Source organism: Culex pipiens, chromosome 3 (genome assembly GCF_016801865.2).
Source record: "Culex pipiens pallens isolate TS chromosome 3, TS_CPP_V2, whole genome shotgun sequence".
In the NCBI taxonomy this organism is placed as follows: Eukaryota; Metazoa; Arthropoda; class Insecta; order Diptera; family Culicidae; genus Culex; species Culex pipiens.
The window spans coordinates 2,362,098-2,376,999 of record NC_068939.1 but is presented as its reverse complement, the minus strand read 5'-3'; the positions used below and the strand labels follow the sequence as shown (position 1 = coordinate 2,376,999).

Genomic DNA, 14,902 nt, shown 5'->3' with positions numbered 1-14,902 from the left:
TTTGAGGCATTTTGGCCACTGAAGCGTTTATTTTCAACATCATTGGCGTGTAGGCCAGATCCTTGCGCATCTTTTGGTGTATATAACATTGAAATTTGGAGCACCCTGGAGCTCGGTACAGGCCTTCAAAGTTTGGCATTTTTTCGAAAAATCGGTCCCGGCAAAAAAGATATGCGTCGCGCCTCGCGACGCCCTAGACGCCATTTGATTTTGCCGGGGCCGATTTTTCGAAAAATGCCAAACTTTGAAGGCCTGTACCGAACTCCAGGGTGCTCCAAATTTCAATGTTATGTATACCCAAAGATGCGCAAGGATCTGGCCTACACGCCAATGATGTTGAAAAGAAACGCTTCAGTGGCCAAAATGCCTCAAAAAGTGACATTTTTGAAAAAATCTTTTTTTACGTGTTAAATCCCATTTAAAATTGAAGGACGGAGCGCCAGCTCCTGTTACGTCCAATCAAGCTCATATTTCGGATTTGGGCTTAGTATGCCCACCGGAACAAACCCTTGAATGCCCGCCAAAAAGTCATTTTTGTTACATCCTAATATATATAGATAGACAAATTTTTCTGGAGAAAATTCCACCCAATAACTTCAAAGCATTACTTTAAGATGGGCCAACCAACTTTCAATCGCAATTTCAGCAGTAAAACCCACTCCAGTTGAAATGTATCTCACTCTAAATTCCGGTTTCCTCCCACAGCTACGGCGTTTTTTCCTTCGGACTGGTGTTCGTGGTGGAGCGACTCGGCGGAATCCTGCAGGCAACTCTCACGCTAAACGGTCTGATTGGCGGCGTCACGCTTGGTCTGTTTTCCCTCGGGATCCTGTTCCGGCATGCCAACGCCAAGGTAGGTCCAATTCACTTAAAACAATCACTGATTTATCACACTGCGCAGAATTCTTTCGGAAGGGGAGCGACAGACGGTGAGGGGCGAATTTTTGTGAAAAATAGAAATCAAAGGAAAAGTTGCCAAAATTTATTTCCCGGCGTCAAAATCAATTACAGACGTTTTATTTTTTCCTTACAAACATTCCTAGATCCATAGGTGGGTAGGAAAAGTCGGCGATACTTGAAATGAGGTAGCTAAACTTTGGTGCTTCACCGGGGATTCCTCACAAATTCGCCATTGAAATTGAAGGGGCACTCTTGGTGAAAATGAAATCGGTGACTTTTCCGCCCACACAACAGAAGCAATAGCGGCGAGCAGAATTGTGGGCAGTAGGAGGGATGTCGGGCAGTTTAGGGAAATGTCAAACACTTCAGGCATGGAAAAGTGAAATTAGGGGCCACTTGAACGAAAATTACATTCGTTGTAATGGTTTCCGCACCGCAAATGGGCGTGGGACGACGTCTGGTCGAACATTGGGTGATTTCTGACTTTGGGAATAGTCGAATGTTTTGTGAAATTTTGAATTATTGTTATGTGCTTTTTTCGAGGTTTTGCTGTATTAAATTCTTAGATTTTTTTTAACATTTTGTTCCTAAAGCAATTTGAACGAACGCCAAAGTGAAAGCTTTAAAAATGTGTTTTCTGGGAAAAGCCCGTTCGTAACCACCATAAGCTGACGATGACGACGTGGTTCCTGATCACCGTAACGCGCTTTTCAACGTGTCAGGTTTTGCTGGAAAATCGTTCCACTTTTCCCCACCATTGCGCCAACTGTACTGTGGGTGTTCGTGTGTGTGAGGGTGAAATGAGTGGAATAAAGTGCCATAAACACGTCCATTCACATCATATGTAAAAAGCTTACTTCTTGCCGCGACCGGGCGGAAGTCGTTGAACGAGACTCTTACACAAACCAACTGAGAGAACGAGGCCTGTAAGTGTAAATTGAAAATATGAAAATTTGATTACCTGTTAATATTACCATTTTACCTCAATTGCCGCACCGGGATCGGCCTATTTAGCATTGGGTGTGATTCCATTGGCAGAGATTTTTGGTCTTGTACGATTAGATTCGAGGATTTCGATTGCGAATCTGGAAAAAGCCCCGGGGGCAATTTCGACGAACGTACTCTTGTCGGCAAGAGCGAAATTTGCTTTGCTACTGCCTTATGGTGTGCTCTGCCAAGGCTTTCTCACTTTTCTGGTCTTCGAACAGGTGCGCGCATCAAATTGAACCATTGTGCCTGGGTCGTGTAATGTGAAGCAAAAGCCCATCAGCCGAATGGTTAGCCCGCGGCAATGTAGGTTATCTGGAGTAGTCTATCGTTGGGTGCTTTGCTAGATTCACTGAAGTACGCTTGTGATGGTTGCATAATGAATCTTCGGATTTCGTGTACCTTTGTCCTGGCGTGGATCCTTGAAAATATCAATTTTCGGTGAAAATAATGTTGTTTGGTGCACTTCAAATCAGAAATGTTTTGTTTGGTGCAGAAATTGCTGCTTAACAATTTTCTGAAATCATTCGATAAATGAACTGTTTAATTTGACCTCTTAGCAAATTTGTGGCCCGCGACAAATTTGTAAAGTGATATTCTTTTTTTTAAGGCATAGATTTTTTTTTTGCTAACCCTTTCAGTTTTTGTTAATATAAATTAATGAAAAATAAAATTAGGCCATTTTCCAAAATTTGTGTCACTTTAAAAAGAAATACTAAAGATTTATGCATATAATGTAAAACCACCCCTCAACCTTGCCCGGACCGTGGTATATAAACTTCTTACTAAAATATTGTATAACCACATTTTATGTTTGATAAGGCATAAAAATTTCAATCAAAGCACATGAATTTTTTTTTAATTTTATGGAGTTGTTGATTTTAATAAAAATAAGTAACTCAACAAAAATTAGAAAAATCACATTTTTGTTCTCTAACAATAAGATGACGATTAATGACGTCCAAAATACGTAAAATTTCCATTTAAGTGAACTAATAGATGTTTTTTTCAATATGATGGATTGAAATAGCGTATTGTTCTTTAAATATTTTTTTATTACATTTGGCCCGCAAGCTCATGTGAGCTACAAATTTGGCCCGCCATTCATAAACTTTGAGCACCCCTGGTAGACTCTACGAAATCGGTCGATTTCGACCTTTTTTGTATTTTTTTTATATGGCTCAAACTTTGTGGGGGACCTTCTCTATGACCAATGAAGCAATGCAGTTTTAAATGTATAATCAAATTTGTAATCGAAAAGTACTTTACAGATTTTTGGACTAAATGTACCGTTTTCAAGATATAGCCAATTAAAATTAAATTTTATTTGAAAAATTTCAGTTTTTCGATTTTTTTAAAAAGTGTCATGCTTCTCTATGGCTCAAATGTTGCGGGTTTTGTCCTCTTAAACATATCAAAAAAATTCCAAATTAAAACATACAGATTTTAATAATCTAATTTTTCGTGAAAAAAAAAATTAAAGGTCGGTATTTTATTGCGTATACTTCATTTTTCTGAATAGTCCTCATCAATACCTTCAACTTTGCGGAAGATACCAAATCAATCAGAATTACTTCAAAAGTTTCAGGTTTTTGAATATTTACATGGGCTGATGCAAAGATTTTTCAAGGTTTTTGACCTTTTACTCTGGCCGGGGTCGAGAGCGGGGCAAAAGAATAAAATTAAAAATCGAAATAACAAGCCACAGTCGCATCATTTAAATGCACAAAGTGTTTTAAAATGCATTTTACACTAGTTCAGTTGTTTTGCAATCATTAGTTTTCAAAAATGTAAGATTTGACGAAAGCAAAAGTTTTATCGAAAAAAAAAACTTTTTGCGATACTGTACTTTGGAAATTTACAAAAATTTGAATAAACCCAAATAAGCTAAAAATGGTTCTAAACGCAGAGGAATGTATTATAAATTGATTTAAGCTAAATGCACTTCAATTTTCATTGAAATTTTGAAATGTTTTGAAAACATATTTTTTATGCCAAAAACAAAAACAAAAACTTTTGAAAATATTGAATTGTATGAAAAATTGTATGAAAAGGGCCCACAAATTTTCAACCAAATCAAAAAAAAATTTTTTATCCATTTCCAGGTGATTTACTCGGCAATCTACTGAATTTGTTCCATTCGGACCAGTTTCGGGTACAGATTGGCAAGGAAAAAAAAAAAAACATTTTCGGATGCATCGTAGCATTTGTATACAAAAAAGCCTAAGTTTTATAAAGTGCACCGTTTTTGAATTATAGTCATTCCAGATCTTTGTGTATCTCAAGAATCAGTTTTTTTTATTTTCTGAGAAAATTCTCAACAATAAAAAAAAAGTTGTCGCAATCTTAGGTTGCTGCCAATATAATAATGAGTTTACCTAATACTCCTAGTAAAATTCAAAATCTTGAACCAAAAAGTATCACAACATATTTACTTAAGGCATGATAACAGTAGTAGTAGTGGGAGTTTAAAAATAGGTTTGGGGTTCTCTGACCGACATAATTTGACCCGTGACCTGCTCCGTGGTAGGATGCCCAAAAAAAAATGAAATTTTCTTTTTTTGCAGTTGTCATTAAAAACAACATGAGGGTAAATTTGTGGAGTTACATTTTAGTAACAGTAGAAGACAACGCGTAAATTTGCAGTTTTATTGAAAAAAGTTTAGTTCTGTTTTCTCCTTTTCCTACATCGAAAACTCAGTTTTTTAATTGTTTCTCGGAAACTAGTTAATGTAAAATTCGTCGACTTTTTCCGGGAAATCTGATAAAAATATTTTGAGACATAACTTTTATGTTCCGAAACCTCCAAAATAGCTTTTGAAATTTTCTTGCGACCAACTAATCACCTGTCGAATGCATCCCGGAGCGAAAAAATTGGTATAAAACAGCGTGGAATAATGATTTTATAGCTTTTGGGCAAATACACGAAATTGGTAATTTTCCAGAACACCCTAATGCGGCGCATGTCTATTATTTCGGCCAGGGAACCCCTAGTCCAATTTGAGACTAATCGGGCAACTGTTTTCTTCGAGTTGTGCAGTTTTAGTGGGGAATTGCTGCTTTTTAAATTAACTTTTGATTTGTTTGTTCAGCAAAAAAATGTGATAAGCAAGGGAAAACTTGAGGAGATGAAAAAGTATATAAACACAAAAGGAAGTAGTGAAATTTGCATTGAAAAAAAAAAAACAAAATAAGGCAAGATACATGTTTTTGCAAAAAACTTTTAACAGGAAAATCCTACAAAACAAGCTTAATGACTGCCAGCAAACGACAAAAAATAGCCTAAGCTGGCTTCATATTTAACTCTTCTTTGCATTTTACCACACAAAAACTGCCTAATTGCTTCTCCATAAATGTCCAAAAGCTCTTAATGCAGTTTTTAAGTGTTGTGTAAATCTGAGTTGAGAGCGCTATTGGTAATAAATTTTCGGGAAAAATACCACCACGTCACTCTTGATAACAGAAAATAAAATCGGCTGATTTTTTTTCCCTGTCCCCAAACCCCATCAACATCGATGGAGGACTGTTCAACCTCAGTCAAAATCGCCTCGATGGTGGTTGAGCTGGATTTGGCGTTGCGTCGACAACGGGCTTCGAAGGGGACTGGGATTGCAGTGCCATGCCCGGCTGCCGATGGTCCCCGGCTGATGATGGTAGAGTACCATTAATTTTTACACTTGAAATAGCCTGCAGCTAGGATGCGCCCCTCCTCCCCCCCTCCATTCGTAGTGTTGCCAGACAAAAGGCCTCTTTCACGTTGCTCACAGAACACCCATCGCCGCCCACACGCAGTGAATATTTGCATTTAAATTCGCAATCATGTAAAGTGCACTGAGCCAAGCCGGGCAACCAGATTCGAGGGATGCAAATATGAAAACACAACTGTATATACGATGGGTGGGGGACGCGATGGGTAAAATGGATTAAACAATTTTCCCAAAGGCGGCATTTCCTATCGGTGGATTTTTTTTTCTCGCTGCTCCCTCTCGATTGGTATTGTGAATTCATGTCAGACTTTCCCTGGTGGCTCATTTTGGGCTCACACAAACTCGTTTATTTTATGCACTTTTTTTGCGGCTCTGTCTGTTTAACGCAGGGGAAATGGAACTGGCTGTAAACTTTAGTGTCATTCACGCAGTATTTTCCAACATTTATTGTCCATTTTTTTCTGTTGTTCAATTGGTTGGCTGAGGCTGAACGAATAGTGAAAAAAAAATCAATCGGTTGAATTGATTCGGAAATTGGAGCTAAATATTTATTTCAATAACAGGCGAAAACAACAACAATCAGGCGCAACAAATGCGTTCGACTTAGGGCTGCTGATGCTGAGAGTTATTTTTTGCGTGGGAGGTATTTTTGCTGCAATTATTTGTGTTTTTTGGCCAAACGAATGGTATACGTGAGTATCGTTTCATTAAAGGTTGTTTGGAACATTGTTTTGCGTGTTGTTACCAGGAAGTGGATTTCAGTTTTGGATATTTCTATGCAAACAATGTTGATGAACTTTCAATTAAATCTCAATATCCTATTTGTTTTTGAGAAATGCTTTCAAACATATTTGTTGCACAAATAGTAAAACGCGCTGTTTGTGTTAAATTGAAAATCTCTTTATAGACAAAAGTTTAAGTTGCAAAGTATTTTGAGTTATCACTTATTAGCAATTCACTGAAAATTAAAACATTTTTTTGTATTCAATGACTTGACATTTTTCACAAGTACACGAGCTACACTGCCAAAAAATATCCAAAAATGAAAATTTTCCAGATTGATTTTCTTGTGAAATTGTATATTTTGTGTGAAAAATCAAATTAAAGATGGGTAATTTTGTTAACTGTGATTGATCAGAAAATTTGTACTCAAGATACAGATTTTTGGTATATTTTAATAAACTTTTTGTATGAACAGCTGCCCAGGTTGTTTACAAAATTTTATGGACGAAATAGTTATGCAAAATGCAATATTTTTTGGTCATTGAAAGTTTGAAAATAATAAAAATTTGCTTTGAAATTGCTCATTCTGGAGAGAATTGCTTTAATATTCAGTTTATTTTAAAATGATCATAAACTTGCATGAAAAGATCAACAGCGGAGTGAAATAAGTTTTGATTTATTTAATGTTCAGTGCAGTTAAAGCGCCCTGGGCTCCTAAGTGTTTGAGTACGGCACGGAGCGACGGCGCCGCACAGTGGATCCTCTCCGAACAAAGGTGTGACAAAATTAAAAAATGTCAGGTATTCTACCAAATATGTCATATTAGGGTAATTCTGGGCAGCTGAATTCAAAAAATACATTTATTTTTTCATGAAGTAAAATCTAAGTACATTAGGGTGGTTCATAAATTATTATTTTGAATTTTTTTTTCAGTTGCTGAAATTGTATTTTTTTATATCATTTTTTTATAGCTTGGAATTTTGATTTTGTGTGTGTGTGAATCTTAATAAATAAAATGTTAGGGTGGTACCATACCACAATGACCCATAACCGAAATTTTGTTAAACAAAATTCGTAGATACCACACTTTAAAATAATAGCTTTGTCATCTTCCGAAAAGTTTATCAGGGTCAGTAAAGTAGTAACGTTAGGGTGGTCCAGTTAATAGGGTGTTCCAAAATTTGTGTATTTGAGGAAAAGTGTTATTTGGCTTCTATGAGATTATCATAACATTTTAACTGTGCACATTTTAGTAGTATCTGTAGTTTAGGTTGGAAAAGATCAGAAGACATTTCTAGAGTTTTTTTAAAGGTCGTATAAACATATGAAACACAATAAATTAAAGGACTTAAAAAAACTCTAGATTTTTGTTGAGGCCAACGGAAATTTCCTTTCAAGTTTTCATCTCCTTCCCCTTTCGAATATTCCCCAAATACTAGGGTGCAAAACAAAGATCGTCACCTACAAAATTAATAAATCATTAACTTTTTTTGCATTAGAGTTATTAACTAGAGTAATTTGTGATACATTAAAAAGTTGAGAATAAAGTTTTGAATTTTATTTTTTTTACTTCCCATCTTCCCTCCTCTCTTCATCCACGACTCGAGCCAAGGTCTGCTCTGCTTTTTATGTACTAAGCTACACATAAAAATATGTAAGGTAAAAACTGCTTTTAGGAAGACTTTTTGGGAAAGTTGAAAAAAGATCTTGCATGGTTAGGATTCCCACAAGAAAATCTATCGTACCAAAAAAAAAGTATGTACCGTCTTCAGGGGTGACATTAGGTCTGGGGTGAGATTGGGTCATACAAATTTTAGCAATTTTGTATGACTGTATCTCACCCACCAGACCCAATGTCACCCCTGATGACGGTTTTCATTAAAATGTTTGCAATTGCTCATTAACTAATATGTTTATCACTGCCCACATCACTTTGTTCCAATAATTCTCCACGCAGATACACATCGTAGCTTGTGTGCTATCTTGTGACACGTCCTATCTTTTTCAGCAGACGGATCACAAGATAGCACACAAGCACATGTGAAATTTTACGATAGAAAGTAATTTCGCCGTTGAAGTTTGTGTCATTCCAAGAGGAATATTTAACCAAATCATAAAAAGACGATGGAGAAGGGGGGGGGGGAAATCTTGGTACCCTAAGAAATCAAAAAACCAGTATTATTTTAGTACATTCGTTGAAATCTTGAATATGAAGAAAAATCATAAGGCGATTGCCATATCTGACTTTTTGATCCGATTCGTGAATAGAGTAGAGTAGATCCACTTTGACTTTTTTTTAGAAACATGCAAATTTTGATCTTTCGAGCAAGTATGAGCAAAATTTGCTATACACAGTCTGAAAGTACATTAAATTTCATGACAGAAACTGCATACGAGACTTTGGTCACACCCGTACAAAATTGTTCCTGAAGGGTTGAAATTCGAAAAAATCTTGAAAATAGTTAATGCTTTCTTTCGTTTGAATAGCTAAAAAGGGGGGAGGGGTCCATCAAAATTTCAAGAACAGTAAAATTAACAACTTTTAAATACCTTTCGAATGCAGCCAGAAGAATCAAATTTGGTTTAAAATTGGCGGAGTTATGCAAGTTTTAAGAAAAAATATTTTTTGCGAATTTTGAAGTTTCAGCTACTAGAAATAACAAAAATGTCTGCACTCTCAAAGCCGCCAAAAATTCAAATTCCATCCAATCTTGCTCAAAATTTGGGAAAGTGTTTTTGAAGGTATGAGAAAAAATAGAAAAATACTAACACTACTGAAATTTAACTTTCATTTTTTGATTTTTGTCACACCTGGATCCACTGTGCGCCGTATACCCATATTTACATATAGAATTTTTAGAGCGCCCGCCGCGGGATTCAAACCAGCAACTTCTGGATTGTGAGTTCAGTGCGCGGTCCGATTGATCCACACGGGCGGGGCAGAATAAAAATAAGCCCTTTATTATTTCGGCCCAATTTTCCAGGGGAAGGTGTCATCAACTTTGTAAAATATAAGCAACGGCCTCTAAACTATAAACAAAAAGTTTTTTAAGTGTTACTCACTAAGCTCTAAATTATCAATCGAAGATTTCTAGGAAACTATTAATCCGAATTTTAACTTTAAAAAAGATAAATTTTGAATTATTTTGTGATCTTTTTAAAATACTTGGGTTATTTAAAAATCAAGACTAACATGAGGAAATGACAAATGAGTGGTTCTCTACGATTTTGAAAATCGAATTTTCTTTGTATTTTTTTATTTGGATGAAACTTTGTCCATGCATTCCCTATGACAAAAGAAGCAATTTTGCATAATTCGGTTTTCCATTCAAGTCTTCATACAGTTTTGGGGCTGGTCATACAAAATTGGTATTTAAATGTATGAAGTTCTATCCTTGGGGAGAGATTTTCTGATCGATTTGGTGTCTCCGCCAAAGTTGTAGGTTATGACTTTTTGAGAAAAAATAGATGCACGAATAAATCCGATTTTTTCATTTGTTTATTTTATCAGTGTTAAACTAAATTACTAAAATTAATTTTTTGAAACAAAATAAAATTTACAATCGAAAAGTACTTCACATTTTATTTTTGATAAAATGTACCGTTTCCAAGTAATATCAATTTTTAGGTTTACATTTTTGTTTTTTCTTATTTAAAAAAAACTACTTGAAAGAAGAGACCCCTCCTGAACCAATCGTTCCCAAACTTTAGTGAGGATCCTAAACCCCCAAAAGGAACTGAAAAGTTGCTGTGCTCACTAAATTTAGACAACTTTTCTGAGCCATCTACGCACTTTGAAAACGTGCGGCTACAGTATCAACTTGTTCAGGTTGACGTTTCCATTAGACTCATGATTTACATTAGGTTTAGATTTATATTGGAGTAATTTCCATGCCCTTTGCTCTTTTCGTCATATTTCAACATTTCAATGAGTTAGTATACATAAGAAACAGTAATTACGTGCTGTGTAAATTAACACATTTTTTTTCTATGTGATTATCCTGTAATTTTCAACTGACGATCTCTCGGAAATTATATGTCCGATTTGTTTGTCCGAATCTTAAAAATGAATCTTTTTTGAAATTTGCTGATCTTTTTACAATAATAATTCCAGAATTTTAAAACAAGCTTTACTTTTGAAAAGGTTTACAAATGGATAATTTTTCTAATTTCATAGTTCAGCCCAAATTATATTTGGGTAATTCTCTACCAACTCACACGAAATCGGGAAAAGTTGCCCCGACCCCTCTTCGATTTGCGTGAAACTTTGTCCTAAGGGGTAACTTTTGTCCCTGATCACGAATCCGAGGTCCGTTTTTTGATATCTCGTGACGGAGGGGAGGTACGACCCCTTCCATTTTTGAACATGCGAAAAAAGAGGTGTTTTTCAATAATTTGCAGCCTGAAACGGTGATGAGATAGAAATTTGGTGTCAAAGGGACTGTTATGTAAAATTAGACGCCCGATTTGATGGCGTACTCAGAATTCTGAAAAAACGTATTTTTCAACGAAAAAAACACTAAAATTTTTTTGAACATGTCATTTAATGGGAAATTTAATGTACTTATCGAATCTACGTTGACCCAGAAGGGTCATTTTTTCATTTAGAACAAAAATTTTCATTTTAAATTTTTTTTTCTAGCTTTGCAGGGTTATTTTTTAGAGTGTATTAATGTTCTACAAAGTTGTAGAGCAGACAATTACAAAAAATTTGATGTATAGACATAAGGGGTTTGCTTATAAACATCACGAGTTATCGCGATTTTACTAAAAAAAGTTTTGAAAAAGTTACTTTTTGCGTTTCTCTTTGTTTCGCCGTCCGTGTCTGTCGCGGGTGACCATGAACGGCCATGATCGATGACGACCAACTTTTTCAAAACTTTTTTTCGTAAAATCGCGATAACTCGTGATGTTTATAAGCAAACCCCTTATGTCTATATATCAAAATTTTTGTAATTGTCTGCTCTACAACTTTGTACAACATTGTTACACTCTAAAAAATAACCCTGCAAAGCTAGAAAAAAAAATTTAAATTTTATTTTAAAATGAAAAATTTTGTTCTAAATGAAAAAATGACCCTTCTGGGTCAATGTAGATTCGAAAAGTACATTAAATTTCCCATAAAATGACATGTTTCAAAAAAATTTACAGTCGTGTAACGGAAAATGGGAGAATTTTTAAAACTTTTTTAGTGTTTTTTTCGATGAAAAATACGTTTTTTCGGAATTCTGAGTACGCCATCAAATCTGGCGTCTAATTTTACATAAAAGTCCCTTTGACACCAAATTTCTATCTCATCACCGTTTCAGGCTGCAAATTATTGAAAAACACCTCTTTTTTCGCATGTTCAAAAATGGAAGGGGTCGTACCGCCCCTCCGTCACGAGATATCAAAAAACGGACCTCGGATTCGTGATCAGGGACAAAAGTTACCCCTTAGGACAAAGTTTCACGCAAATCGAAGAGGGGTCGGGGCAACTGCTGTGTGAGTTGGCGGAGAATTACCCATTTTATATTTAAATTTGTTGTCGACACAAATACGCATTCTAAACATTCAAATTCTTTAAGTCTGTGACAATTTATTGCTCAAGAAAGACTAGTTATTAGAGTGTAACAAAAATGACTTTTTGGCGGGCATTCGAGGGTTTGTTCCGGTGGGCATACTAAGCCCAAATCCAAAATATGAGCTTGATTGGACGTAACAGGAGCTGGCGCTCCGCCCTTCAATTTTAAATGGGATTTAACCCGTAAAAAAAGATTTTTTCAAAAATGTCACTTTTTGAGGCATTTTGGCCACTGAAGCGTTTATTTTCAACATCATTGGCGTGTAGGCCAGATCCTTGCGCATCTTTTGGTATATATAACATTGAAATTTGGAGCACCCTGGATCTCGGTACAGGCCTTCAAAGTTTGGCATTTTTTTCAAAAAATCGGTCCCGGCAAAAAAGATATGCGTCGCGCCTCGCGACGCCCTGGACGCCATTTGATTTTGCCGGGGCCGATTTTTCGAAAAAATGCCAAACTTTGAAGGTCTGTACCGAGCTCCAGGGTGCTCCAAATTTCAATGTTATATATACCAAAAGATGCGCAAGGATCTGGCCTACACGCCAATGATGTTGAAAGTAAACGCTTCAGTGGCCAAAATGCCTCAAAAAGTGACAGTTTTGAAAAAATCTTTTTTTACGGGTTAAATTCCATTTAAATTTGAAGGGCGGAGCGCCAGCTCCTGTTACGTCCAATCAAGCTCATATTTTGGATTTGGGCTTAGTATGCCCACCGGAACAAACCCTTGAATGCCCGCCAAAAAATCATTTTTGTTACATCCTACTAGTTATGCTTTTAAAGTAACTTCAAATATCTGTTTTATTTTCTTTCTTATTCTTCTTAAACTGATATGACTTTCCCAATCAATAAATTATCGCAAATCGCCAAGAGACCAGGCACACAATCGGAAAATGGCATCCAGATTGATTAAACGAGTAAATGTGCTTTCCTACCCGCAGGGATTTCCGTTCTCATTTCATTTCATCCCTTTCAATCACCGCGACGAAACATGTCAAGCTGAGCGATAAACATTTCCACGGCACACATACACACACCCATACACTCAGGGATAAATAATAAATTATCATTAATTTTTCCTTTTTCTTCCCGCTGAGCGTAAATTGCTGATAAAATACTTTCCACATCATCAACATCATCATTATTGCAGCGGATTCCGTCAGAATGTTGTCTCTGCTTCTGCTGTGATTGTCAGGGGAACACACCGGGGCCGGAAAGGTGGATTGAGATGTTGTTGTTGTTGGCGTTGTTGACGGGATTTTCTGAACTGTGATGAATGTCTGCGTGGGTGGAACCGACGCTACAACGGTGACTCAGGATGAAGTCACATGCAAGCTGATTTTTTAATTTTTGTGGGAGTTGAGATTTATTAGAAACACCTTTTAATTTTTACACATAAAAGCCACTGAAAATATTTTTTAAATGTATTTTAAGTTAAACATGAAATATGTATTGCACTCAATATAAACTCAGGAAACCAATATGGAAGTCTATTTCCAAACAAAGTAGATACAATAATGCCATCATTTGTTCACTTTTATTGAAACACAAACACTCAATTTTCCTGATCATGTTCTTCCGCATCCGTTGCCTTCCCGAACAAAACAAGTACGTCATGCAGTGGCGTAAACAATTGTTTTTCCCACACACCACAGCACCCAGTCCGTGTCAATCATTTCCTTTTTTCTGTGATCATTTCCCGAAAAAAAACTCCTCCTCCTCCAAAGGATGTCGCATGATACATCCGATTGCGCGCACACCCTCTGCTGGCATCCCGGGGTTGATACCTTCCCATTATGAAGCCACGTTATAGCAAACAAAAACGAAGTCACAGGAAAAGTATTTCGGAAATCCATTTTTCACTCAATTTATCCAAGGTGCTTCGTTTTGGGGGAGAATTTTTTTTCTGAAAAGTGGGAGGAAAAGGTGCCTTCTTCTGAAACTTTGGCTTGTTTTATGTACGCTTTTAGCCTTAGAAGCTCAAATTCTTCAGAAAAGTTGCCTTTGGAACATTGAAATTGTTAAAAGATTAAGAAACTTTCATCAAGCTACGTTTTGTTTAACATTAAATCGATTCAATCTTCATATAACTCAACAATAGCATCCACTCGAAACGCAAATCCATTCCGATAGATGTCCAATTTGTCACTCTGACCTAATCCCTCTTTCACCTCGGAAATTTCCTACTTCAGAACTAAAATTGAAATTCGTCTCCTTTCCAAATTTGGCTTCCCCGTCAGTCGTATTGTCACCTGTGAAAGTGTCGATGTAATTTATTTGCTCTCAGCAGCGTGTCCTTGCCTGTACCAAATCCCCATGGATTCTAACACCGTCTCTCCGCATCTCCTCTCCTCCTTTTAGGGTGCCCTGTACGGTGGAATCCTGTCGCTGGCATTTGTCATCTACATCGGCGTAATGGCCCAGATCGACGGCGAACCGGTGCAGCATTTGCCATCTTCTGTCGCGGCCTGCAACTGCACGGAACCGGTTCCGGTCAACTCGCTGGCGTCCATTTTGAGCAGCCGAGTCGACTACAATGTCCACGGTGATGGACCGGTCAGCCTGGCGCTGGTTGCCCTGGACGAGCACTTCAACCCGGCCGGAGCCGGTCTGTCAACTGCGAGCGGTGATCGAGTGCTTCCTGCCATGGAAATCATGCCCCGGTAGGTGGACTAAGCTAAAATGTGCACGTGTGTGTGAGTGAGACAGAGCGAAATTACCATACAGACAGAGAGAGGGAGACGGGACGAGTTCGCGTTATTAGAATTTCCCGGTTTGATTAATGGGACCCGGAAGTTATTGGCGCTTCCGGAATTTGGGATGCAGAATGCGGGTGTCGAGTGTGCGAAGCTGGTCTGGTATGTTAGGTGTAATAACTGGTGGCCACCGGCCGGGCTGTGCGAAAAGCGTTCCCTGGAACTAATCACCTAATGGATGCAGAATTTATCGGCTGGCACGCCACTCTGTGGGTCGTCGGTTTGGGTGGCGGGTCTCGATCATTATTTTATTGGAGAAGCGTGATTT

General features: G+C 37.2%; 1 protein-coding gene across 2 annotated transcripts in view; it reads left to right on the top strand.

Annotated features, from left to right (window-relative positions):
- The window catches only part of LOC120423001 (sodium-coupled monocarboxylate transporter 2), a 126,910-nt gene that overhangs the window by 63,706 nt on the left and 48,302 nt on the right, over window positions 1-14,902 (top strand). For both annotated transcript variants that reach the window (XM_052711005.1, XM_052711003.1), the window contains exons 9-10: window positions 706-853; window positions 14,240-14,541. In XM_052711005.1, coding sequence (XP_052566965.1) covers window positions 706-853; window positions 14,240-14,541 — 450 coding nt within the window. The remainder of the gene's footprint in view (window positions 1-705; window positions 854-14,239; window positions 14,542-14,902) is intronic.